Source organism: Typha latifolia, chromosome 7, assembly GCF_019914945.1.
Source record: "Typha latifolia isolate L0001 chromosome 7, TyphaL0001v2, whole genome shotgun sequence".
Classification (NCBI taxonomy): Eukaryota; Viridiplantae; Streptophyta; class Magnoliopsida; order Poales; family Typhaceae; genus Typha; species Typha latifolia.
The window spans coordinates 6,709,525-6,737,360 of NC_133092.1; the positions used below are offsets into that span (position 1 = coordinate 6,709,525).

A 27,836-nucleotide genomic window follows, 5' to 3' on the forward strand; every position below is an offset into this window, starting at 1 on the left:
ATGTTTTTGAGTCTTCAGCACGTCAATCCTTGGTTTTTAGTTTGAATATAAGTATTAAAAAATACATTTGAGTCTGTCATTCTTAGATTATTTTTGTAAATGACTTTTTTTATTAAATTATAACAATAGTCAAATAGAAACATTATTCAATACATAATATGATCAAATGCATTTATTAATTGATAATTGTTCAATAATTAAAACTAATATATAATTGAATGTAAATTAATGAAAATGATCAAAAACTTCATTTGCACAAGAATAACACAAGAATATTATTTTAAATACTGCCAATAATCTCTAAAACTCATTCACTGGTAGTATTGCTTATTGTTACGTCTCATAGTCTTCATATAATACAAATATAGATTTTGTAATTCTCTAATAATATAATATAGATATTGAACATGCACGAGAACGACCTACATTGGCATAGACACAGGCACACCGTAGGCATATGCACATTGTAGATATGGAGTCTTTTGGCTTTGGTAATCAGCTTTGGTAGGTGTGGTTAATATGATGACAATGATATAATAAAATCATTTCATCCTATGAAGACATCTCCCCTGATGTTCTACTACCAATAGACTTAAGTCCTTCCCTCATTTAATTATAATCATGTTGAGCTTGAGATAGTCTCTTTCCTTTCTTTTGTTTCTAATAAATTCTACTTTGTACTTATCTAAGATTGGCCCTATAGTCTTGATCTTAGGTGGCATGTGTCAAATTTTCCTCCTTTGTAAACACTATGTTTTTTTAAGAATGTTGTGCAGCAGGGATGAATGTCTCATTTCCATCATCACTACCATTAGTCCCAAATTAAGTTTCATTATTATCACTGTCATCATCATCATTATCATCAATTGTATTTAAGCCTTCTAAGGGATCAACCGGTCATGAAGATGATCTAGCTTGACTAGTAACTGATTGGGAAAATCTAACTTGATTAGTAGACCGTTGTCCTCATTCAATACCCAAATGACCACCCCTAACTCTGTCTCTAGAGGTCTAACTATTTGTCTGGCTTTGATGAGCTTAACTTAGCATGAGATGGTCAAACCCTTGATTTGAGTCTTCTTGGTATTCCACCTAGGTATCTTTATGTCCACTACTTCCCTAGCAATCCGAGAACTCCAATCTCTTCAGTAATAAATTTGTAAGGTCGAGGATGATCTCCCTTCTCATCAAGCAATGGGTTCTATTGACATGGATTGCCACAACCATTATTGACTATTCAAACTGACACATTTATGTATTATTATTTAGTAGTCCTTCAGCAATTTTCTTAGACAAATAGAGTTGGAGGTCTATTAAAACACTACGAAAAGTCAACCACTTACTGCAATAATACTGAAATAGCATTTATTTCATTTATTATTTGTAATTCAAAATTAGTAACTAGCTTGATGTTATAAATTTATTGTTCAAGGTTAGATATAACTCCATTGTGAAATTATCCACCTATTTAACAATGGAAGTTGGACTTTAGATGAAAGTTTGTTACTAATTTACATGTAGTTGACATATAGAAAAGAGTCAAGCATTGATTCTTGCGCCTAGTGAGTTAATAACATTGATACCGGGTTAGTTTTTTTATACACCCGTATGATGATCTGTGTCAAATTTTATCCCATGCTGACCCGTATCAACCTTGTGGCAACTTGTATGTTGTGAACTGCTGGCAAGTTAATAGCATGGTGTGCCGCCCAGCCATGGTGGCTACCATGGCCGCTTTTCAATACAATGCTTTAGATATCTAACCTAGCATTCTTTGTTTCCTTCATTGCTTTAAGAATTATTAATTTGACTAATATCATGAATGATGAATATATTAGTTTAGAAATATCTTTTTCTCTAGTTATGATACCTGAATAACTATTTTCATATGTAAAGTAATTAGAAATGGAGATATGTCTTCAGTAGTTGCTAATACTTTTCTTTTGTTCAAGATTGGGGCTACGAGGAAGTTGGTAGCTGTGGCAAATGGCCAGAGAGGTGGAAAAGAAAATCTTGATATCTTAGAGAATTTGGTAAGTCATTACTTCTTCCGGGTCAATTTTTTCTTTATGTTGTGAAAGTTATGTAAATAATTGATGAGCTTGCTAAAGTATTTTGCACTATTTTGAAAAGCGGAAAACGCGGCCGCCATGGCGGGGTGGTGCATCGGTCGCCCCGCCATGTTGAAAGGCATCGGCAAAAGGCGGCCAAGCGCCTTAGCGGGCTGCCTAGACGCTAAATAGTGCTAGGTGGGCCGCCTGGCCCGACTTGGCGGGCTAGCGCTTCGGCCCACTAAGTCGAGATGCGGTTATTAGTGAGCGGGTCGGGTTTTATAGCGGACCAGGTTTAATAAAACTAACCAATTTAGAGGAGTTAATTGCTAATTGCTTTATGAATTATTGAATTAAGATTACAGAGAAGGAATTTTTTTTTTACTGTCATGCATTATTAATTGGGGGAATTACTAATTGCCTTCTATTTAAGTATATAATTTCTAATTAGAGGATTTTGAAATGTGGTTCATGTGGATAAACTAGAGTTAGTAAATAGATATCTCAGTTATTCAGTTATCACTAATAAGCAATTAGCCAATGTGATTATGTTATTTAGTGTTTTGGTTTAGTGCACTATTAAAATTTCTGTATATACTATACTTATTTATTTATATTAAAAATGCTAGACCGTCTTGTCACCCGCCTTGTTGCCTGCCTTTCGCCTAGGCGCTAGGCGGTGGGGTGACCGCCTGCCACCCGCGGTCGCTTTTTAAAACATTGGTATTTTGATATACTGTGAACTGCTGGCTAGTTTTAATATTTTATGAGTGCTATGTGTACGATGGTATCTAAAAATTGATATCCCACTTTTGTTGTTCTCTTAAAATGATATTCTGCATGGAATGTTGGGTTGTAGTTAGGGGTGAAAACGGATCGGATACGAATCGGATACGGATCGGATAGTGCTCAACCTATATCCGGATCCATATTTTAGTCCAGATACGAATATGGATATTGGACGGATAGCAAAATTTAAAACCATATCCTAACTAAACGGATACGAATAATTTTCGGATAGAGGATCGGATCTTAAACGGATATTGATTGAATTTAAAATAATTATAATATTTTATTTATATATAATTAACACAAAATTATTAAGAGTTTTATGATAAATAAATTTTTTGTATGTCAAATTTATAAAATTAGAGAAATTAATCTCTATAAATAATATATAATGTATTATTAGTAATAATATTAATATTTACTATTTAAATAAGCAAACTAAAAACTGTAAATCATTTAAAAAAATATGCGGATAAACGGATATCCGATATCCGTATCCGAATCCGAAAAATATATCCGATCCTTATCCGAATCCGTATCCAAATTTTTTTCAAAAATTCTATCCGTATCCGAATCCGTATCCGAATCGGATAGAAATTTTTTATCCGAATCCGATCCGAATCGGGTCGGATAGCGGGTCGGGTTGGACTTAATCTGACTCGTTTTCACCCCTAGTTGTAGTGATCCAAGGGTCCCACCTAGTTTTCCTAATACTAATTACTAAATGAATTTAAATTGCAAAAGATAGTACATCTTCTGCAAATAATTATTGCGGAGGCTCAATATATATTTATTCTGAATTGACAAATTTGGCTGGCTCACCTATAGGCATAGTAAGAAATCCGTTGAGAAGTCATTAGTCCATTGTGGCCCCATGTAACTCATAGATATGAACCCTAAAGATAATGAATCCATCTCCATGTGGCAGCCTGTTTACTAAATTTGATGGCTAAGATTGTTCTATTGCTGTACCAATTGGCTTGCTTGAGTTCTTGAATTGGGGTTATTTTGGGGTGCACTTTTCTCTCTGTTTTTTGTGAGACTCTTTGCTGGGTTGAACGCTTTTTCAGTAAGATACTAGTGTCCCAACATTACCAATTATTAATGCCAGTGGGGTGGCGGATAGCCAGCCTTTCGGAGGATTATGCTTGCCAATTTTTTGATAGTTTAGAATCTGTCAGAAAGAACTCTGGAGTGTCTTTATAGTGCATTATGTTTGTTCCAGATAATGTAATTTATATATATACAGTCCTAAACAAGCCACACTTCTTTAGTTATATGAATAGTTATCGTCATTATGAATATTTTAGCAGTATCATATATGAAGTATGCGATGAAATTTTTGATGTTTACACTGCTGAAGCAATATACATCTAATCTGATCTATTTTCTTCTGTGTTGTTGATGCTATCATTCTTGATACATATTGAAGATATGGTACCTTCAAGGATGGCCATGCCGGTACCTGGTTTGCACGGGGTGTACTGGCATGCCTCTAATATAATTTTTAGGATTTTTATACATGTTTTTAATTTTAATATACGTGTTAAAGTCTACATTAGAATCTTTTATCCTTGGATAATATTGTAAGTGGCCTATTTTATCAAAGATGTAGCAATAGTCAAGTAAAAGCATGATTCAACATGTAATATTATTCAATACATTAATTGATTAATAGCTCAATAATTAAAATCAGAACTTAGTTGAACATAGTTAATCTAACATATTTTTATATATTAGTTTTGACCCAATTTGATTTAATTTGACAAATTAATTTTAGATTTTTTGGTATTTTTGAAAAATTGGACGAAGTCTAATCATGTTGAAATTTAAAAGCTAAAGATTAGAAAATTTGGATTCAATCAACTCATATGGAATTAATATAATATGTTTATAAACCAATTTTTGTTTGGTTGGCCCGAGTCGGTATGCATCCTTGCCAAGCGACATGTCTTGACATAGGGTTGTGCCATTAGTGTAGCCTGTGCCAAGTGCCGAAACTCTATGTTGGCACAGCCATCCTTGCCTTCAAGAGTATGTGAATCATATAATGAAGGGCATTTATAATGTTCTTTTCTTGGAAAAGTATCCCTGACAGCATATAATCATAACTGAAAACCTTGCTAGTTTTAGAGAGATTTTTTTATGATATAGGTCAGAACTACGATCATGCTTGTTTTGTACTATATTCAGGTCCAGTTGCGCCATAAATTTTCTCTTTTGCTTGGTTATTCAAACTATGCTGATTTTGCTACTGAACCTAGAATGGCAAGGTCATCCGCAAAGGTTTGTACTATATCTATTAGTTAGACATCTATCCTAAATTGCTTAGTATTGTTACATTCTGATGGAATTTCCTACATTAATTACAGGTCTTTGAGTTTTTAGAGGAGGTCTCAGAAAATTTAAGTGACCTTGCCAATAGAGAGCTAAATATGCTTAAAGATTTAAAGGTTGAATTTGACTGCCCTCTATTGCTATCTTTTGCGCATTAAATAAATTATAACCTATGAATGTCTTGGAACTCAGAGAAAAGAAGAGGGGGATTCTCCATTTGGCATGGAAGATTTATTATATTATATCAGGAGGGCTGAAGAACAATTGCTTGATCTTGACTTGGGAGAAGTTAGACAATACTTTCCTATGAATCTGGTTTTGTCAGGACTTTTCAAGATATTTCAGGATCTCTTTGGTAATATCAATATCATTTTCTTTATTTGAGTTCAAACCATCATCCTTATAGTAAATAGAGAATATTATGGATTTATTGTGTATCTTCCTTGCGCTTTAATAATTATATTGACGCAGGTTTAAGATTTCAGGAAATTGAGGATGTTGAAGTTTGGCATGAAACTGTTTCTGTGTTCTCTGTTCTAGATGCCAGTTCTGCTGATCTTTTGGGTTACTTTTACCTTGATATCAGCTTCAGGTTCTTTATGTTCTCAATTTGTGCATTTTTTCTTGCAAGTAAAGAAATATCATGATTCTTTATTAAATACCTATTTTGTTCCATAGAGAAGGAAAATTTACACATACTTGTGTTGTCCCACTTCAGAATGGAAGCCTGTCTTCTAATGGGGCACGTCAGGTACTATTGGCTATATTGACCTTTCTGACCAGAAATTTATGGTCACTCTATGACTTTTCTAGTGCATTGATAATTAAGAGTTCTATTTCTTTTTCTATGATTATGATTTCATTAGATTATATGCAAACCTCTAACCTTCTCTATATGGAATTAATGATGTATATTATTTAATATGTAGTAACATGGTTTGATGTTACAATCACCCACAAGGAAGTAGATTTCAATACACGTCGTAATACTAGACAGAACTGAATACGGAACTTACGAAGGCAACGAGAATTGATCTAACCGTTGAAATAATTTGAGATTCAAATATGTTATTCCTCTGGAAGTTAGGAATCCAACACAACCGGAATCTCTTCAATCGGGCATGTAGATCAAAAAATATGGGGAAAATAATGACCAAAAGTCTGGAGAGGCAAGATGGACGTGGATGTTGGAAGTTGGTGATGTGGTTAGGGTTATGGAAGATGATGATGGCTGTGGTGGATGGAATAGTATCTTGAACAAAATGAGGGGGAAGAAGGGAGTTTCTAGGTATGGCTGGTTGCTAGAGTGCGGAGAGATAAGCGACAGAGTGTTAATCTCGGCCATAGAATAAAACTCAGGGTGAATACCGAGGGGGAGGAAGGAGGAGGGAGAAGGTTGGCTTAAGCCTAGATGCAAAACAAAAGTTCCAATAATCAATAATCCTAAAGTGGCTATTTTTTCATATATTTAGAGGCTAGCCAATCGTCCAAAAATCCTAATACGAAACAGAAATGTCCGCCCTTCGACTGTGTTCGAACGGCCAAAAACATGGTTTTGTATGTGTGACAGCTACGTAGGCGCGCTCGAACGCAGCGTTCAAATGCCCTTCGATTGCGTTCGAATGACTAAAAACAGTGCTTTGTATGTGTGAACGTTGTGCAGGTATTCGAATGCCCTTCAATCGCATTCAAACACACCCACCAGAAGTTGTCTTATCTTTCTAAAACAAAAATAGAAAATAATCCAGTTCGAGGCGGGTTGGTCATATCCAATATGTATCTTATTTAAGAATTGCAACAACCCGCCATGCTTCCCTCACCTTGTGCTCAAGGTGCAACGTGAGGAAAAAGGTCTTTCACGTCGTCCTCCAACTCTCACGTCGCCGCATTTGTGGGCCGTCCTAGCCATTCCATTAGAACCTCTGTCTTCATTCACCAGTTATGTTGACGTCGCCACTTGGCTAGGACTCGTACGGGTTCGTCCATATCACGCTCCTCAGTTTGCTCTGGTAAGTTAGTTCCTATTGCTAGATTGGGTTTGATTCTAGCTTTCAAAACTGAGACATGGAAAACTAGATGTATCCATGTCCCTCCAGGCAGCTCTAAGCAAATAGGTTACAGGTCCAATACGCTCCAACACCTTGTATGGGCCAAAGAACTGATAGGACAACTTTTAGTTTGGCACAGGCCGCAAGATCACCTAGCGATATGGCTCTGCCTGCACAAAGACCCAGTCACCCACTGCAAACTCGCGCTCGCGATGTCCTCAGTCATAAACCTGTTTCATTCAGTTTTGAGCTGTAGCGACATGCTCACGAAGTCATCTCAATATCTCATCCTGATCTATCAACTCCAAGTCCGCCTTCGACCTCTCTATAACTGACAACCGATCATGTCTGTAGCACGGGGGTGGTCCGACCATATATTGCTTCAAATGGAGTTATCTAAATGCTTTGGTGGTAGGTGGTATTATAGGACCACTCCGCCCAAGGCAAATACCACAATTACTCTCGGTCAATCCACCATGAAATATCTCAAATATTGTTTAATGCATCGATTGACTACCTCAGTTTAGCCATCTTTTTGTGGATGATAGACTGAATTGAGTGTCAATCGTGTCCCCTGTAGTCTAAAGAATTCCGCACATAAGTCACTGATAAAGATGCTGTCTCTGTCAGATACGATTGTTATTAGCATCCCATGAAGCCTTGCTACATCCTTAACAAAGATTTCAGTAACAGCCCTTGTTGAATGGATGTGCTAGAGCTGAAAAAATGAGCATATGTCCTCTTAGATTTGCTTAGAATTGGCAATAGTTGGAGTAGTCCAGCTGGCTTGAGAAACTCCGGCTTCGTTTGTTGACAGATTTGACACTCCTTGATGTAGCGCTTTACATTTGTCTTCATTTTCGTCCAGGTACAGCTTTGGGGAAGTCACTTGTAGGTCCTCAGCACCTCTTCGTGGCCAACTGTTGGAGTGCCGTGGAAGTGCTCCAACAGTCAAGGGTGCGCCTCTAAGTTTGTGGGCACGCGAAGGCGCCCACGATCCAAAATCAGACCATCACATACCTCAAGCTTCGGATGTCACGTCGGATCAGCCATGATCTCCTGTAACAACTCAACATAACCTTGGTCAGCTGTATTGTATGCCTTAGGTCCTCTAAGAAGGGAAAGGTAGGAGCATTGAATGTCGCAAGCTCAGTCGGCGTAGGGCTACGGGATAGAGCGGCAGCTTGATTTTCTGTTCCCTTCTTGTACACCATCTCATAATCGTATCCCATCAATTTGGATACCCATCTCTACTATGCGAGAGTATGTATGCATTGCCCCAAGAAATACAGAATGCTCTGCTGGTCTGTACGGATCACAAATCGTTGTCCAATGAGGTAAGGATGCCACTTAGTGATCGTGTAAATTATTGCCAACATCTCCTGCTCATAGGTGGACAATTGTCTTTATCTTTCGGATAAGACTTTGCTCAAATATGCCATTGGTCTTCCTACTTGCATTAGCACTGCCTCCTATTCTAGCCCCCGATGCATCACACTCGATGATGAATTGCTTGGAGAAGTTCGGCAAGGCAAGAACAGAGGCTGTGGTCATAACTGATTTGAGCTCCTCAAAGGTCGCCTTGGCCTTCTCTCCCCACAAGAACCCATTCTTAGTAAAGCGGTCAACGGAGCAGCTATTTTCCCATATCTAACCAAGAAAATCCTGCAATTCAAGGGTGTCCTTCGATTTTGGTCGCTCCACCATGCAACGTATCTTCATAGGGTCGGCGGTCGCACTATTTGTTGAAATCGTATGTCCCAAATACTTCACCTACTGCTCTCCTCATAAACAGTTTAATTTCTTGATCTTAAGCTTATGTTTCTTCAATAAATTCAGCACCTCTCTCAAGTGTTGTAAATGATTATCCCAAGATTTGTTATAGATAAGAGTATCATCAAAAAATACAAGCACATACCGACGAAGCAATGGACGAAAGATATCAATCAAGCCTTAGAACGTCGTCGGTGCAATTGTTAGACCAAACCGCATAACTCGGAACTCATAGTGGTCGTTATGAGTTAGAAATGCCATTTTGTAAAAATCATTAGGGTGCACTCAGATTTGGTGGTATTTGGCCCGAAAATCAAGTTTGCTGAATAATGAAGTGCCTGCCAACTCGTCCACCAACTCCTCAATAACTAGGTTAGGGTACCGGTCTTTGACAGTGATGGAGTTCAATGCCCGGTAGTCCACACAGAATTGCTAACTCCCATCCTTCCTCACCAACAGCACGGGTGAAGAATATGCACTCCGACTGGGTTATATGATCCGCTGATGGAGCATCTTGGTCACTAGTCTAGAGATATCCTCCTTCTAGAAATGAGGGTAGTGGTAGGATCTCACATTTGCTAGTTCGACGCCTGGCATGATCTCTATACGGTGGTTCGCTTCTCGCGCCGGTGTTAACCTATTTGGCTCCTCAAAGAGAACCAAAAACTCCTATAAAACATGAGCCAAATTGTTAGTTATACCTAACTCTTGTGCCTCCTTAGGATCAGTGGGAGCTAATTGCATCAAGTTGGTTTCTCTATGCTCGTCAAGCCAAGTAGCTACTGCAAAGTAGCTCCCTAGTGCGGTCGAATGCCGTCGAGTCACACCCTCCTACTATTGTGCCTAAAAGTGAGGCACATCTCTCTAAAGTCAAATATGACTGGGTCCAAACTCTATGGCCACTGAGTCCCCAAAATGACATGCTACATAGAGTGCTATTGGACCATAACAAATGTGTCTCTTGACTTGCGCCTGAATAGCACTACAAATACTGTAAGCTTGAAGTGTCGTCTCATCGCCAATAGTAACATCAAATCCTACTGTCTGTTCAGAATTATGCCCGATCTTCTGAACCAGCCACTCATCTAGGAAGTTGTGTGTACTCTCCCTGTCAGTGAGGATATGCACAATATGCTTTCTAATTATGCCATCCACCTGTAAGGTCTTTGCCTATGTAGCGGTTCCGGAGTAGGTATGCAATGATATGCCCGCTCTCATCTCCTTTGAATCATTCTCCTCCTCGGGCACTAGTTGTTGCTTATCCTCATGCTCATCACTATCAGCAACCTTGTCCTCATGTACATCCTCCTTAGCCTCACCATCGATAAGCATCATCGAACCGGCTCGCCGCGCGCAATAGTGCTCCAGGATAAACTTCTCGTCGCACTTGAAGTACAACCCTTTGGCCTTTTGCCCCTCCACCTGTGCCTCGGGGTGAATTTCTCGTTACACCTGAAGTACAATCCTTTGACCTTTCACCCCTCTACCTGTGCAAGTGATAGAGTATGTGTAGGAGGCCTTAGGACTGACTTGATATCGGTGGAAGTGCAATATGGTGGTCGTTGTCCCACTGCACCCGCAGAAGCCCTCAGCGGGTAACCCGAGCTGCTGGGTGCGTGCGTCGGCTTCGGTTGTGGCTTACTGCTCCATGGATGTCTCAAGTGCCCTCTGAGTGCTCGATGTTTGTCCTTCATGAGCAAAGCACCCTCTATGGCTTGTCGTAGATTCGTGGGTCATAGAGCTTGTACATCGGCTTGAATGTCCTCCTGCAAACCTGTAATGAATATGGATTTGAGTTGAATATCCAACCATAGTGGTGTGCATAGGTTGGACACTCGTTCAAATTCCTCTTAGTAGGCTCTAACCATCATCTTCTCGACCATCTTTGTTAAGATAGCATGAAAGTCTTCGCTGCTAGACGATCCAAACTGTTGGTATACCAAATGGTGAAACTCCACTCACGTTTCAATCGGCCTATGAGTGGTAGCCGATCGAAACCACCGTAGCGCCGCATCCTAGAGGTGGAAAGATGCAAGAACCTTTTAGTCCGCCTCTGTGTCCTGGAAGACAAAATTGTTTGGCACCGTAGAGCTAATCAACTGGATCTTGCTTCTCCCTAATTGGAGGTGGGTGCTCCTCTAGCCATACTTGATTCCTCCGATGTCCTCTATCATCTTCTCAATCTTCCTCTTCATTCTTCTTAATCTAGAGATTGTCATCATTTTCGTCTACAAACCGCGCTCGTCGGCGAGGCCCACCTTGCCTTGGCTTGAGTGTGGTCTCTTTTTCTTGTCCTTGGCCGACTGGTATCACCATCATGGGGGGTTCTGGTGTGGAAGAATTGGGTACCTTATGCCACCGGATTGGCCTTTCTCGGATCGCCCGCAACAAACCAACGTTTTGTTGTGGGATCGTGTTATTGTAATTGCTTTCTTCAAATGGCACCATAATTATTAATTATTACAGTTAGTTTTTTGATAAAAAATATATTTATTGAATATTTCCTGATGGATAAGTTGCAAAAAAATATATTTTGTTTTCTTGTGATATGATACCGGATAATATTATATAGTTTTTGTTTTATTTTAAGCAGTTTATATAAGGGCAAAATAGTATTTTATTAATCTATGTTTCAATTCTAATTGTGAATAGTAAGATTAAGCTGTAAAATGATAATTAAAAGAGCTTAATAAAAAATTATAATACTCATTAATGGTTAGCATGTGAACCATATTTACTTTCAATTTTTATTTGAGAAACTTTGCGTAGAATTTTCAAGTAGAAAGCCATGTGATGTGCCACATGAATACAAGTTTGAATATTTTTGCAAGAATATTCCAGGTTCGATGGTTTGCCCGATCGTTTGATTGGTATCACCATTATGGGGGGGTTTTGTGTGGAAGACCTGGGTACCTCATGTCATCGGATTGGCCTTTCTTGGATCGCTCACAACAAACTACCGTTTTGTTATGCGATCGTTTGACTCAAGGTTCCGATGGTTTAGGCAAGGATGGTGAACGTCTGTCCTAAAGCTTCAATAGACCTTGATAGCACCTCTATATTTGGGTCAATGATGGAGGGTGGAGGAGGCAACACTGTGTGCGCGTGGTCTTCTTCCTCTTGGTTATCTACGGTGGAAGTGTAGAGTTTCTCTCTCTCGTGTGCGTGGATGTCTCTTCTACTTCTTCTCTTTTTCGTACCGCCATGGATGTAGTGGTTAGCGTCATTGTGGACGTGCTTCGAGGAAAGCAGGCTCTAATACCACTTTGTTATAATCACTCACGAGAAACTTTCGAAAGCAATGGGGATCGATCTAACCATTAAAATGATGTGAGATTCGGATATGTTATTCCTCTGAAAGTTAGGACGCAACTGGAATCTCATTGATTGGGCAGGTAGATTAAAAGATATGGTAGAAATAATGACCAAAGGTTAGGAGATGGTGAGATGGACATGTATGATGAAAGTTGGTGATGCGGTTCTGGTTATGGAAGATCATGATGATGGCTATGGTAGATGGAATAGTATCTTGAGCAAGATGAGGGGGAAGAAGGAGCTTCGAGGTATGGCTTGTTGCTAGAGTGAGGAGGGAGAAGGACGGAGGGTTAACCTCGGTTGTAGAAGGAAAGCTAGGTAGATATTGAGAGGGCGAAAGGAGGGAAAAGGTTGGCTCAAGCCTAGATGCAAAACAAAAGTTCCAATAATCAATAATCTTAAGGTGATGATTTTTCACATATTTGGAAGCTAGTCAATTGTCTAAAAAATCTAAATAAAATCTTATACGAAACAACTTAATCGATGGGCATTCGAATGGCCAAAAATAGGGTTTTGTATGTGTGAACACTATACAGGCGTTCGAGCGGCCAAAATCGATGTTCTGTGTGTGTGAACGCTATGCAGGCATTCGAACGCACCTGTCATAAATTGTCTTATTTTCAAAATAAAAATAAAAAATGATCTAGTTCAAGGCGGGTTGGTCATATCCAATCTGTATCTTAATTAAGAACCGCAACATTTGAAAAGACTTTAGGCTGTAGAAGTTAGACTTGACTTGGGACCACATAGCACCTAGACGTTAACCACACTATTATATGGGGGTTTAGAACTCAAGGAAGTTGAAAAATAAATAAGTTAAGAAAGTAGTAAAAAAATTACTTTTCTGAAACAAGTCAACAACAAATAAAAGAATTTAATTCATAGTAAGAAGCAAGGTTCTAAGACTTAGTATTTGGATTGGGATCGGCCATTCGGAAAAATGATACGTATTGATTGAATCAGCCATCCGTATTGGATAGGACTATTTTTTAATCACGTTAAATTCTAAATATTAATTAAAAATGTAGGAAATTTTAAAAACTTAGAAAAATGATAAGAAAATAAGAAAATAATAATTACTCACATATGCAGCTTAAAAACTAAAAAATGTATCAACTTACTCAAAACTTTGATGAATACCGAGTTAGCTCTTCATTTTATTTTTCTCTTTCTTTTCCTCACTTTCTCTCTATTATTGCCAAAGCTAATTTGGTTTTTCTTATTTTTTTCCCTTCCTTCTCTCTCTCTTCCTCTATTATTCCCACAAGGCAAAATTTATTTTTTCATTGCTTCTCTCCTCTTTCTCTCTTTCTCTCTTTCTCTCTCTTCCAACCTCTCTCTCTTGTTGTAAGGTAGTATTTTTCTCTATTTTTTTCATTTCTTTTTCTCTCTTTCTCTTCTCTTTCCCTTTCTCTCTATTACTCCCTCTCAATCTCTTTCTCTCTCTCTCACTCACTCTCCACTCTCTCTCTTGTCTCTCTATCACTATCTGTTACTTAAAAGAGAGGGAGAGACAAACAAAGAGAGGGAGGAAGAGATTTGAGAATAGGAGAGGAAGAAAAAGAGGGTGGCGCTAGAGAGAGAGAGTAGAGAAAGAAAAGCGAAAGACAGGGCACTAGAGAGAGAAGAAAAGAAAAAATTAGAGAGAGGAGAGAGGAAGGGCCCGTAGTAGGCGGGATTGGCCTATATTACCGATCCCGACCCAATATGGATCAAACATTGACTGGATCACCTGGCTTTAGCCATGGATCGGGATAGGCCAAAACTTGGAACCATGGTAAGAAGTAAGAACACTACAAGCCTTTGGACTCCATATTTTGGTGACATCAGCTAAGTTTGAAATCTAAGGTTGGCCTAGGGCCAAGTTTTCTGAAGTTTACAACAATGCTTAGAAAACATCTTTCCTTCAAATTTATTCTTCAGAAATTAGAGACTGTATTACATGATGCTTCTTAATCTTATCGGTAGCTCTGTTTAACTTAATAACTACCTTTCCCCTGTAGGTTCCTGTAGCGCTATTAATTTCACAATGTCCGAAACAAATAAACGAGGATCCACCTCTATTACGATTCCCTGAAGTTGTGAGCCTTTTCCATGAGTTTACTCATGTGGTATGTAGATCTCAGATTTTGTGATGCAATTTCTCTTATCTTGTTAAATTTATTATCTTTTATGCACTTTCAGAAGCCTCAGTTATTTACTTATTTCTCATTGTTTTATGCCTTATGTCACCTAGACTTCTTGTTTTCCTCTTACAATCAATGCATGCTAACTGAAAGATGTTATGGCGTTGTCTCTCTTGTAATCCCTAAGTTAAGGGTAGCAAACATAGAGAATAAGCTAAAAATATCAATTGAGAATGTTTGGAAATCTTCATTGCGTACTAGATAGTGGTGCAGCATCAAGGGTCACAAGAATCACGAACTTACTAGTCTAGAATTACAATAGGCTAGTTCCCTTGGAATCCACCACCAGATGCTTCGGCAAAGAAAACATAGGCTGCACTCCTTTGAAATAGTTTATTTCTGAAAACTTTCATCTTTTTTATAAAAAGCATGTACTCATACAGAGCACCATACATGACTCAAAGCCTAGCCTCCAAATCTCATCTAAGGAAAATACTAGTTCAACTTGGACTCCCAAAAGAGATACAACTTAGGAAATAAAGCAATATAAAAGGAAATGAAGAAATTAGTTCAATTTGGACTCCTACATCAATTCCCTTTCTCCTATGTAAGACTCAGCTCCTTAGTTAGCAACAATATACTGCTCAAAGAGATCTGAATTCAATCCCTGAACTTCTTCAGTCTTGAGCCATGTGGGTGATATTTCCATTTCACCGAGAACTTATGGTAACCTCCATGTCTAGCATACACTATGTGGTCTTCAATGGTTGCTGCAATCTCCTCATGAGGCTGTTTGGTAGTTGGTGCATGCGGCTGAATTGTTTGGCAAACACTAGGTTTGTAGGGATCACCATGAAGCTGAACTAGGTCCTCAACATTAAAAATAGGACTAAAATGTAAGTTTGACAGTCACTCAAGCATTTGAACCAAGCTTTGTGAGAATCTTATAAGGCCCTGCTCTCTTCAAATGCAGCTTCCATAAAGAAGCTTTCAAAAATCGTTCAGGTTGTAAGTGAATCAATACCATGTCCCCATTGGAAAATTTCACATTTTGTCATTGAGAATCTGCATTCTCCTTGTAACATGCATTGCTGTCAGCTATTTTCTTCTTGACTTCTTGATGAATTGATTGGATATGTTGCACAAAGTCTTTTGCTCGCTCTTTTATCCTAGAATAGATCAATAAATGTACCAAGTCAATGGGTGTATGAATTGGAATGCCAGTGACAATCTCAAAAGGTGTTCCACCTGTAGTCTGATTGACCAAATTATGATAAGCAAATTCAGCCTGGGGAAGAAGTAAATACCATGTTGCATGATGATCAGTAACAAGGCACCATAAGAAATTGCCCAAACTTCTATTCACTGCTTTCCATTTAACCATCAGTTTGGGGATGATAATCATTGGAGAATTTTAGCTTAGTACAATTTAGACTAGAGTGTTTTCCAAGAATAATTTACAAACTTAACATCACGATTATAAACAATCGACTTTGGCAAGCCATGTAGTCGAGAAATCTCGTTGAAAAACAAATAAGCAACCTGTGAAGCATTAGAAGACCTTGAACAAGGGAGAAAGTGAACCATTTTAGAAAATCTTTCCACTACAACAAATATGGAATCATAAACGCGTGTTGTACGCAAGGTTTTGAAACTCGGTATTGGGATCATGATCGATGGTTAGAAAAAAAAGGATACATATCAGTTGTATTGGTTGTATTAGTCACTCGTATTGGATCAGATTATTTTTAATTACGTAAAATTCTAAATGTTATTTAAAAATACAAGAAAAATTTTAAAAGTTTAGAAAAAAATAATAGAAAAAAATAAGAAAATTAAAATTAGTCACATATGAAGCCTAAAAATTAAAGAAAAAACTCACTCAAAAATTATAATGAGTATCGATTTGAATTTGACAAATTTTTATACTCCTAAGTTACTACAAAATAACGGTGGAGAAAGATCTATTCACTGTTGTTTTCTGCCTCTCAATCAAGGTCAATCTATTAAAACTATTTGTTTCTCTCTGTAATAGTAAGAAAAGATAAGTTAAAGAGTGGGTTGAGAAAGAGAGGAGAAATGAGAAAAAAAATACTCGTCCGAATTCACCAAAGTATGAAATAGCTGAAATGGCTCACCGGATTGGCCACCAAATGAGCTCGATGAAGTGTGAGGGGTGAGAGGAGAGAGTGTGGATAAAAACTGAAAACTGAAAAAAAAAAAAGGCAACTAAAAACATCAATTATGGGTTAGATATATCTTAGATTCGAACTGAATCTTACAAAACTTTAGTTTCGGCCATTACGGTCGATACGACCGTAACTAGCCGATCCCAAGACGAAACCAGTCTAGGGGTCCGGGTCAGCCGATTCGATTCAGGATCGGTCAATTTTCGGATCCATGGTTGTACAGGGTAGTCCTAATATGGAGACGATATTGATATCTTCTCATGGAGCATTAAGCATTGCAAATTTATGCAACCCTATGTCTTGGTGCTGATCCTTAGATAATTGGTAAGTACGATAGTTTTGTACTATCTTGGAAACATCATGTCTAAGCTTGGGTCAATAAAATCTTTCCTTAACGAAGGCTAGATAATGTTTAAATATCAAGGTTAGTCGTGCCAGTCGGCATGACCCATGCCGATGAAGGCATGACACTCGGCATGAGCTATTCTATTAGGACAGACCGGTGCATGTTGATCCGTGCCAATCGGCATAGGTTTTTTCTTCGTCTTTTTTTATTTTTCGTATTTTAAAAAGTAATTTGGGGTGTACAAATAATATATCTAGCTTAATTTTGTTAGATCCATTATTTGTAAGGGTCTTTCTAATTGGATCTTGCATTTTGGTACTAGATCTATAAAAAATATTTCGTAAAATGTAGGAATCAAAGGGAAATTTTGATAATTTTTTTTAGAGTTCAAAAAATCAAAATTTAACATGTCAAATCCATTCAAATTGAGTTAAAATTAGTATAGGAACATATTAGATTAACTCCATATAAGTTAATTTGAACCAAATTTCAGTATAATTCGATTTCCCCCAAATTGTTTTTCCAAATTTCAAAAAAATCTTAAATTTGTTTCGATTTCATTCAAATTTGGTCAAAATTGATATAGAAACATGTTAGAGTAATAATGTTTAACTAGGTTTTGGTTTTAATTATTGAACTATTGATAATTAATGAATCTATTCAATCATATTATGTGTTGAATTATGTTTCTAATTGACTATTATGATATTCTTAATAAATTGGCCATTTTCAACATTATCTAAGGATAAAAGACTGTAATATATACTTTAATACATATACTCAAACCAAAAGCTAAGGGTTGCGCAATGCCGAAGACACCGAAAGCATCTCTAGAAACATTTAAAACTTATTAAAGTTGTGTGCAAAAGGCATGCCAATGTATGCTAGTGGCACACAAAGGCATACCGTGCTGACCAGAGATTTGCACCACACATGTCATAGGCACAATCATCATATCAGTTATATTCATTAGATTCATAACACCATTATTATCTTCTATATCCACAACCTATATATTCTTGTGGTATGCCTATGTTGGTGCTAGTGTTAGTCTCTTCGGTCTATGTTCAAATCCATATGACGTCATATCATATAAAAAATTAATATTTGTATAAAGATTAAGTGAGATGTTACAATAAGCAATACTATCAATAGATATATTTGAAAATTATCAATAATATTTGATACAATTTTCTTGTGTTATTCTTATGCCGGCAAATGAAGCCTTTGTTCCTCTCCATCATTCTACGTACAACTGAGTATTTATTTTAATTATTAAACTATTATAAATTAATGAATGTTTTCAATCATATTATATGTTGAATAATGTTTTCACTTGAATATTTCTATGTCTAAAATATTTAGGTTATTTACAAAGCTAATCATAGGATAAGTTATTTACAAACTAGGCTTTGATACATATTTACAACTCATTTAAATATGTGCCATTGCGTGCCAGTGGCACAGGGGAGTGTCACACGACAATCTTTGGTAAATCTAGCAATAATCAAGAAGAAATATGATTCAATACATAATATCAAATAATTATCAAATAATTTTCCTTTCCCTTTTATTCCTATGTTTTGAAGAGTATTTTATATAGATCTAGGTCAAAATATCAAATCTATGTAGAATGATTCTTACAAATGATAGATCTAGCTTATTTTGCTATGTCCAAGATGATTAATCTCGGATCTGGTACCTAAACCAAAGAAAATAAGAAGAGGAAACGAAGAAAACCATATCTTTTGATGTGATTTGAAGTTCGAATCATTGAATTGACCTCTTTTTCTCCTTCGTTTCTTCCCTTTGGTTTACCAGCAAAGATACCTCAAAAAGGGGTCTCTTTGGGTAAGTTAAATAGGTATCTGGCAGCAATCAGGACGTGTCACTTAATATAACCCTACCTGTAGAGAGCAATACAGGCAATACAGGCAGTGACACACATTAGAAATTCATATGGTTTGTTGATATCTCACTTTCTACAGTTGTATTTACCTTCAAGTGTCTTCATGTTGTTCCCAAGCCACCTTTATATTTCTCTTCTATAAGCAATTAAGCATACATCTTAATGTCATTATATGCTCAATTTATTTGAAAAAAGAAATGTTCTCCATTTTGGAGTGCTTTAATGTGGATTGCAGAAAATTTATTGTGAAAAGTTCACAGGTCCACCATATATGCAATAGTGCCACCTTTTCTAGGTTTTCAGGGCTAAGATTGGAAGGCGATTTCATTGAGATTCCCAGTCAGCTCCTAGAAAACTGGTAAGTTATCAGATTTGAAAGGATGTCCCATTTTGATTTCATAGGAAAAGCTGAGAATGCTTTACACTTACAACAATACTTCTACTTCAGGTGCTACGAAAGCATCTCTCTGAAAATGATGTCTGGTTTCCATAAGGTGATGTGCTTTACTTATTTGTTTCTGAAATTCAGCAATCTGATTATGACTGTTTCTGTCAAAAGAATATATAGTTGTATTGTATTGTTGAAATTTCATAGATGTAAACAAATTTAGCAAATCTTACTGTACAGTCACACTGTACACTCAAAATCTATAATAAAGATTTTATATTTCTGTTAGACAATGTGTTATGTTGGATCACTATTGCTTTACTACTACCAGAACAATAATTTATTTCCTATCAGTCCTATCAAATCTGTCCTTTAATTATAAAAAATGTGGCATATCTTGCATATGCTTCTTGGTATTTGCATGGAAGGAACTATAGAATGTGTTACCAACTTACCACTAAAGAATAACAATGGTGTCAACCAATATTTCTATATGAAATGTAATATAAGGATCATATTTTTACTTATCATTGAATACAATGAAACCTAAGATAATTATTTTGTGTCAATTGCAGGATATCACAAAGTCTGTCACAAGTGAGATGTGTAAATCACTGAAAAGAAGACGGAACTTGTTTGCTGGCCTTAAACTGAAGCAAGAAATTCTTCTTTGTAAGTAATATACTAATATTATTTGTTTGCAGTAAGGAAATGAATTGCTCAAGTTGTTTTTCCTCTGGATACAACATTTGAGCCACTAATGGGTGATCGACGATAGTACGATACCATCCTTTCACATGTTTCAGATATATTGGTTAGTTAATTACTAAATGTCACTTTAACACGCCACTTTACTGAATAGTAGCCACGTTGAGTATCTTGTGCTTTTGTTCATCATCTAGTCATTCCAAATTTTAATCTCTATCTTTACTCTAGAGTTGGCAATCTTATTAGAGAAGGCTTCACCCTAAACCTTTTAGTTGCTTTACCAATGGCATTTGGTTTGATGACTACATCTTACTTTCTGTTATGTATCTTTTCTATTTCCTTATCCACAAAATTTCCTCTTGACTCATCTTCCTTTATCTATTTAATTATTTTCTCATTGCATCACAAAAAGTGTACATTTTATAATAGTGTTCTATATGCTGTTATGCAAAACAACCTCTTGGAGTTAAATCTTATTCTATTTGTTTATTTTCTAGGCTTGTAACTGGGTAAACGACCTTATTGGATAATATAAGCATTTGAATCTTATGATCCAGTTAAATATTCATATTTTTTTTGGCAAAGAAAGGATGTGTTACCCTATTCACTAATATCCAAGTAACATATGAATCTACAAACATAAGTATTATCATTAGCACATATGGATATAGATATGGATATCAAATGTCTAGATTATGGTGTAAGATACCTGCTTAAAACACAGCTTCTGTGCATTTTCTTTTTCCCTTATCAGGCCTCGTTGATCAGATAATACATTCAAGTGAGAATGTGGATGTAGTAGGGTTACTCAAGCATCTACATCCTAAGGTACAGTTCAAGCAATTAAATATTTACATTCAGTTTTATGATAAATCTATGACACATCATTCGCTTCCATTTTCAGATTATGTTAGGTATACCTTTGTTGGAAGGGACCAACCCAGCCTCATGCTTCCCTCAAATTGTTGTCGGTTATGAAGCTGTCTGTTATAGTTACATTTGGAGCCAGGTTGTATTATTTTCTCTTTGTAGAATATAATGTATTTGGTATTCTTATTTCTTTGCCTTGTTGCTTGTCCAGGTTTTCGCAGCTGATATTTTTGCATCAAGATTTCAAGATAATTTGTTGAATCAGTATGCAGGATTGCAGTTCAGAAATAAGGTACTAGATGTTTTATTATAGTTTCAGAAATAACATGTAAATCATGATAGATTTTTCCATGACTTGTTACGGTAGTTTTCATTTTTGGGTGTTTTTAATTTCTACTCTCTTTTTTCGGATAGAATCACCATGTGCTGCTAGTTCTAATAAAAAGAGTACTTTGATCTCGCCAATTAAATAGACATTTGATTTCTCTTTTGATGATGTAACGACCTACCAAAGCCGCAAAGCACAGAAGTCTTGGAATAAAGATATAGGAAATATATTGCAAAAATGTAGGATTAAAGAGATAGTAAAAGAAGCTATATAAAAGAAAGGTGAGGGGTTGCTTTAATGTATTTTTCCAATGATAATTATGCATGTCCTAAATTTAGAGTTAAATAGACAAGATTTCCATAGTATAAATAGATTAGAATATAAATAAGTGCTTTGAAAAGCGACCAAGTTGGTCGCCGTGCAAAAGGAGTAGGCGACCGCCATTTGGTGGTTTGGTTGGGTGGCGAGCAGTGCCAAGCGGCAGTGGCCACGTGCTCTTCCTCGTCCTTTTTCTTCTTCTTTCTTTGACATTGGGAACCAACAACTTTTTATTTTGTTTTTCTCACCTTTCTCTCACCCTCCCAATGGCTGCCACTTGTCCAGACAGCTAGGAACCATCAGATTAGAGTACCACACAACAAAAATATGCAGCTTTCGTTTTAGATATACAACACATTTCTCTCACCCTCTCAATGACGTTGGGGACCACCATCTTTTTCTTTTCATTTTATTTTTTTTTCTCTCATCTCTTTTCTCCTTCTCACTAGCTGTCATACACCCATATTATTTTAGATGCAGTTAATAAAATGCATGTTTATATGTATGCTATGTTAGTATATGTTATATATCATATATAATTATTTTATATTTTTTATATATTAAAAATGGTAGACTGTCTTGGCGCCCACCTTCCACCTTTAGTATTATGCAGTGGCAATCACATTGATATAAATTATGAACAAGTTATAGTTGGAACTAATTAGACAAGATTTCCTTATAATATTTAATTATGTTAGAAATTAGAGCCAGTGAGGTCAAGAATGATTAAAGATGGAATTTGGAAAAGCAGTTTCTGAAGGTATAAACATTGACCTCAGAGATGCTTAGAAGATATAGGATAGATTTGGCCTACTAACATATTTGAGGTCGAAATGAGTGAAGAGTTCTACAATATCATAAGAAGGCAAATAAGATATAGGAAGTTTCACAAATTATCATTGACAGAAACTAGTGAGCATACTGTGAAACTTTGGGAGAGATTTACTCAATAATCAAGATATGTGTAGGTATTTCTGTAAACTTTGGGAGAGATTTACTTAAGTTTTTGTTGACTACATTAACTACACAAGCTATTTACTTAACAATATGATAGATGGAGAAGTGTAGGGAAACGAAAAAGATTTGCATGTGCTTTTATTGTTCATGAAAGGAGTGTCTTCACTAGTATATTGATGCTTAACAAGGACATGTATGATGGAGTAAGAATTAACTTGAGAGTGATTTGGGGTGAGACAAGCAAACCTCCTGTAGCAATAGCATTTTATCAAGATTCAGCATATATCTTATGGATGAATTAGCTAAAGAAGATATTCAAGAAGATATAGTATGGCATGATATTTGTTGATTGCATCATTTTACTTGTTTTTAAGTGTTTTTGACACTATGCTTAAAGAATGGAGAGGAAACTTGGAATCTAAAGTATAAGGATAACTTATGAGTATATGGAATGAAGTTTAGTAGATCAGGATATCAAGATGGTGAGAGAATAGTCCTTAATAATGTATTGAAAGGCGGCCACTAGTGACGAGCGATCACCCCATTGCCTAGCCCCTAGGTGGAAAGCAGACAGCAAGACGATCTAGCATTTTCAATATATAAAAATACAAAATAATTATATATGATAGATGTTATATATTAATATAGCATATATAAATTTTTTTAATTGTAATTTACAACCATAACAGTAAAAAATCACAAATTAACTATAGGTATGTGTACATATATATATATGAATATAATTATTATATATCTATCACCTAAAGGGAGATTTTCTTTTAACTTGGATGGTTGTAAGAGAAACAGAGAATGATGAGAGCATCACACTGGGAATTAGAGCAAGGGAACTAAAATCGAGAAAGTCTCTGGGTGTTGTGCCATCACCATCACTATGTACCTTAATTTGAAACAAAATCTTATAAGATACATGCTTTATGAATCAAAATGGCAGCCAACTAGGGTACAACTTAGTAAGTGTAGCCAAGATGAGTATGTTAACATGGATGAATGCACTTACTAGAAAGATGGAATAAAAAATAGGTTTATTTGTGGCAAGCTTGGGGTAGCTCCTATAGAGAATTACATGATGACTGATTGTGGTGATTGGAAAATGTAGAAAGAAGACCACATAGTGTATGAGAGTGATTATTATAGTAGAATAAAAGAGGAAGCGCAAGATCATAACAATGTTGTGGGAGGAAATTTTAGGAGAAGATATGATATGGTGTTATCCATCAAAGAACCTTCCTTAATTAGAGCTTGATGGATGAAAGTATCCATATGGTGAGTTGATTGAGATTCTCTTAAGATGTGCAAATTTGTGATAGACCTCATAATGCACATGAGTGATTTTATTAAAGTAGAATTCATCTAGAAAAGAAAGGCAAGACTGAAAACAATTGATTGAGAGGAAATATTTGGAGAAGATATTATATGACTTTATTCATCAAAGAACCTTCCTTAATTTGAGCCTAATGGATGAAAGAATCTCTATAGCTGACCCCAAATAGTATGGGCTACAGCTTGTTGTAATAGGGTTTGTACACTTCTATGAAAGTGAGATGTAGAAACAAAGACTTAGAAGAGTATTATTATACAACATGAATGAAGATGACTAATAATTAGAGTTGTAAACGAGCCGAGCCCAAGGGAGCCAGCTTCTACTTAGGCTTGTCTCGAAATTAATTTCCATCCCTATTTTTTTGTTTAGGCTTGGCTTAGCTCAAGTCTTAAATGATCCCATTTATAAGCCATAAGCGAGCTGAGCTCAATTCAAGTCTTAAATGAGCCCATTCAAGCCTTAAATGAGTTGAGCTCAATTCAATGTGAGCTTAATTCAAGCCTTAAATGAGTTGAGCTCAATTCAACGTGAGTTGAATTTAGCTTGAATTAAAGAAAGCTTCATTAAAGCTTGAAAATTAAGATTTAACCTGTGAATTACAAAAATGATGCACTTCTAATACATAAAAGTAATCATCAAATGATCAAAATAAAAATAGACATCACACCAATTTCAAATTTTAACATAGAAACTATAAGTTACTTGTCACTTGCCATTTGCCAAATATTACAATAAGAATTTTGGCATCCAAACTCAAAGCAACTTAAAGCAAGTCCAAATTTTGACATGCAAACTGTAAGTTACTTGTTACTTGCCATTTGCTAAATATTACAATAACATTCTACACAACATAGAACAAAGTAAACATCAACTGATAGGATCATAATACTTAGATCATAAATGATAAATCTTCTAGTTGCCCAGTTGCCCTGCTGTTGGATTCCTGCATCAAAATACTATTATGTCTGCTAGATTGCAGAAAAATAAACATGAGTAAGGTAATATTATAATAATATTATTGAGTAATGTATATCAAATTGCATCAGAATCTAACTCAAGGTCAATTATGTTATCAAACTTTTATGTCATGTATATCATATCTATCACCCGCAAGGTACGTCCAAGATAAATCAACTAGTGAAATCCGAAAACATACTGTGTTAAAATATTGATCATAGCTCGAAATGTGCAACATGCAAGGTGATACTGAAGATAATATATAGCCAGATAACAACAAGAAGAAAAACGACAGAGTCAAATATATTCAACTAGAAATGAACAATCCAGGAGACATGCTAATATATCTATGACAGAGAAAAGGTTTAGATAGTTAAAAATTAGAAATTCAACAAAGCTTCTATGAAACTAAAAGACTGAGCTAACAACAAAACCTGAAGGGTTTCACCACCATCTCCAACATTCTTCAAATTGTTGACGGCTTACATATGAATTTCTTCTATTGTCAGTAAGACCATAAATTTTCCAGTAAATGCAGAGATTACAAGAAACATTTATTAACATTTTGCTTCGATAGAAAATAGAAATGTCTTGGAGAACTAGAAGCAATCAAACACTGCTTAATTAGGGCAAATTCTAGCATAAATTTTGAAAAATTAAGTTTTCTTTGGATTTAGATATGGTTGGAAGTCTGATAATCACAAGCCAACTTGAAAAGAATGGGAAACTTCAATATTCCACCATTCTAGAGCATCAAACTTGGCCAAAAAACTCATATTCTGCTCCTTTATATATATTTCTAGTTTAAATTTCACGGGTTGAATTGCATTAGTTAATTGACTTAATTCCAAAAACTGTTGAACTTTGATCGACACTCTGACCCTTTAGCGCCACCAATTAAGTCATCACTCTTTTCAAGATTAGATCTATCATTCATTCTGTTTGTTGCACTTGATGCATTCTCAACCCTTGCCTAACAAATTAGTGCAAAGTTTTACATGTCTATTTATTTATGAGTTGGTGCCTTGCTTAAGGATACTAAATATTTAAAGGCAAGTAATACACCAGTATTTTTCTACTTTTTTTTTCATTTCTCACCTTAATCAGCTTGACATATAACCACACGTATGAAGTTTCTCTTAGTCAATATCAACTTCAATAGGTGTATTTTCGCTAACAGAGTCAAATAGTTGAGAAGGATTCTCAATTATTGACCGTGACATTAAAGAAACAAAAACAAAAACTAAAGTTTTGTGAAGCAAAGATTAAATGCAGTTTAAATGGTAAATGAAAGCAAGTCCAAACTTTAACTTTGTAACTTGAACTTTGATAGAAGTACAGGTTAAATGATGGTTCAAGTATCAGAATATCTGTGCTTACTTTACCAAGCATAGAAACGCATATGCCAAGAAACAGACCTTTAAAAAGAACTCTTTACACTAAATGTTGTTTCAACAATTTTGAAATTTGAAAGCTTAAAGAGAAACCTACAGCATTTGCCAAGAAAAAAGATATGTAATTACCTGATAGAGGTGTTATTGAGGGTATAACAAGGGGAAATTTGTGAAAAAACAATAAAACCCCAATCTTTACACTACCAACATCAACATGGAACCTAGCAATGCAAATTAAAACCGCAATTCAGAAGGGTTAGTGGAGGAAGGCTACCTCTAGTCGTGACATGATGGATTCCACCCGAGTTGGTGCCAAAATGCCAACTTTTTCTGACGATTTCAAGGTTTAGTGTGTTGAAGCTTCCCTTGTTTTCAGCGGAGGCAAGAGGAGGAGGCTGACAGGATAAGGGATGAGGGATGAGAGTGTTGGGGTTTGAGTGTGATTTAGTCTCAAATGGTATATTGGCTTATTAGAGAGATATACGAGCCACTAGTTAAAAGATCTAATAGTTATGAATATATTCAAGCTTATTCTGCCGAGCCTAAGTATGCCAGCTTTGGCTCAGGCTCGACTTGAAATAAATTTTGAGCCTTGCTGCTTGTTTATTTTGACAACCTTGCTAACAATGTTAGATGTATGAAACTACTCTCCCCGAGTTAAATCTTTGATGCCATGCATGCATGTTTGGTCTGGAAACAATGCGATTGTACTTTTCCATGGCAGGAAACCTACTAAACTTTTCCATGGTTGAACTTTACCATGTAATCGTTTTCTTATTTCTTTGTCCTGTTTGAACACTGTAATATACTCGCAAATTTATTTTTTTCCTTTTTGTCTTCAATGTCACTAATTATACTTTCTTGTAGGTTTTGGCCCCGGGTGGAGCAAAAGATCCCCTTGAGATTATATCAAACTATCTAGGAAGAGAACCATCTGTTAAGCCCTTCATAGAGAGCAAAACCGGAAACAACATGTGTAAGGATGTGTAATTTATCTGCTACATGACCATTTGAATATTTCTCATTATGGCACTTCCAAGTTTTTCATATAATGAGAAGAGATCTGTCATTCCGTCATCAGAGAATCTGTACTTATTTACTTTGTTGGATATTACTAACCTATTGACCAAGCAGGAAAAGGATGAGAAGGTATCAGGAAAGAAAAGAAAGTCTCAGTTGTATGGGGTGGTAATAATTCAGACTCTGTACAGTAATATATTAACGCTTTGTTTGCTTTGGCTGTTGTAATTTTACTGTCAGAAGTTAGTCTCAGGTCTGGGACATGATAGAACTGAACGAGGACAGCAAAGTAGATTAAATATGTATCAGAAATTGAATGGGCATGGGGGCAAGGGGGCAAAGAGTACTGAATCTGTTGGTTGTAATCTTGAAGACCAGAAATTGAATGGTCTGACATCAATGGAAGTGCCTACATTAAGGAGTTAGTCTTTAAAACAATCTCCAATACAACGCATAATTCAACAAGAGTGGAAATGACTTAAAAATAATCAAGAAGATGGATGATTTACATCAAATAATTGAGCTTCTGCTTTTCAAATTTGTGAACAAATGGATATCTGCAACTATGTACTTGTTGCCTATCTAGGTCGGCTGTTTCTAAGTAATTGTTTTAAAGGTTTTGTTCAAAGGTAAAATATTTGAAGTGAATCTCTTTTGGACATATTTGTTAC

General features: G+C 36.1%; 1 protein-coding gene across 3 annotated transcripts in view; it reads left to right on the forward strand.

Annotated features, from left to right (window-relative positions):
* Positions 1 to 27,583, forward strand: part of LOC140792485 (probable thimet oligopeptidase) — a 54,667-nt gene extending 27,084 nt beyond the window's left edge. Inside the window, exons 7-21 of one of the 3 annotated variants that reach the window (XM_073143522.1) lie at positions 1,953 to 2,033; positions 5,034 to 5,126; positions 5,213 to 5,293; positions 5,370 to 5,532; positions 5,649 to 5,769; positions 5,856 to 5,928; positions 14,317 to 14,424; positions 19,144 to 19,241; positions 19,332 to 19,377; positions 19,847 to 19,943; positions 20,734 to 20,807; positions 20,884 to 20,988; positions 21,061 to 21,141; positions 27,013 to 27,121; positions 27,280 to 27,583. In XM_073143522.1, the coding sequence (XP_072999623.1) occupies positions 1,953 to 2,033; positions 5,034 to 5,126; positions 5,213 to 5,293; positions 5,370 to 5,532; positions 5,649 to 5,769; positions 5,856 to 5,928; positions 14,317 to 14,424; positions 19,144 to 19,241; positions 19,332 to 19,377; positions 19,847 to 19,943; positions 20,734 to 20,807; positions 20,884 to 20,988; positions 21,061 to 21,141; positions 27,013 to 27,121; positions 27,280 to 27,281 (1,332 nt within the window). In that variant the 3' untranslated portion in view covers positions 27,282 to 27,583. Of the gene's footprint in view, positions 1 to 1,952; positions 2,034 to 5,033; positions 5,127 to 5,212; positions 5,294 to 5,369; positions 5,533 to 5,648; positions 5,770 to 5,855; positions 5,929 to 14,316; positions 14,425 to 19,143; positions 19,242 to 19,331; positions 19,378 to 19,846; positions 19,944 to 20,733; positions 20,808 to 20,883; positions 20,989 to 21,060; positions 21,142 to 27,012 lie in introns of all 3 variants that reach the window. The other 2 variants (XM_073143521.1, XM_073143523.1) reach the window with 2 other exon arrangements.
* The last annotated feature ends 253 nt before the right edge of the window (positions 27,584 to 27,836 follow it).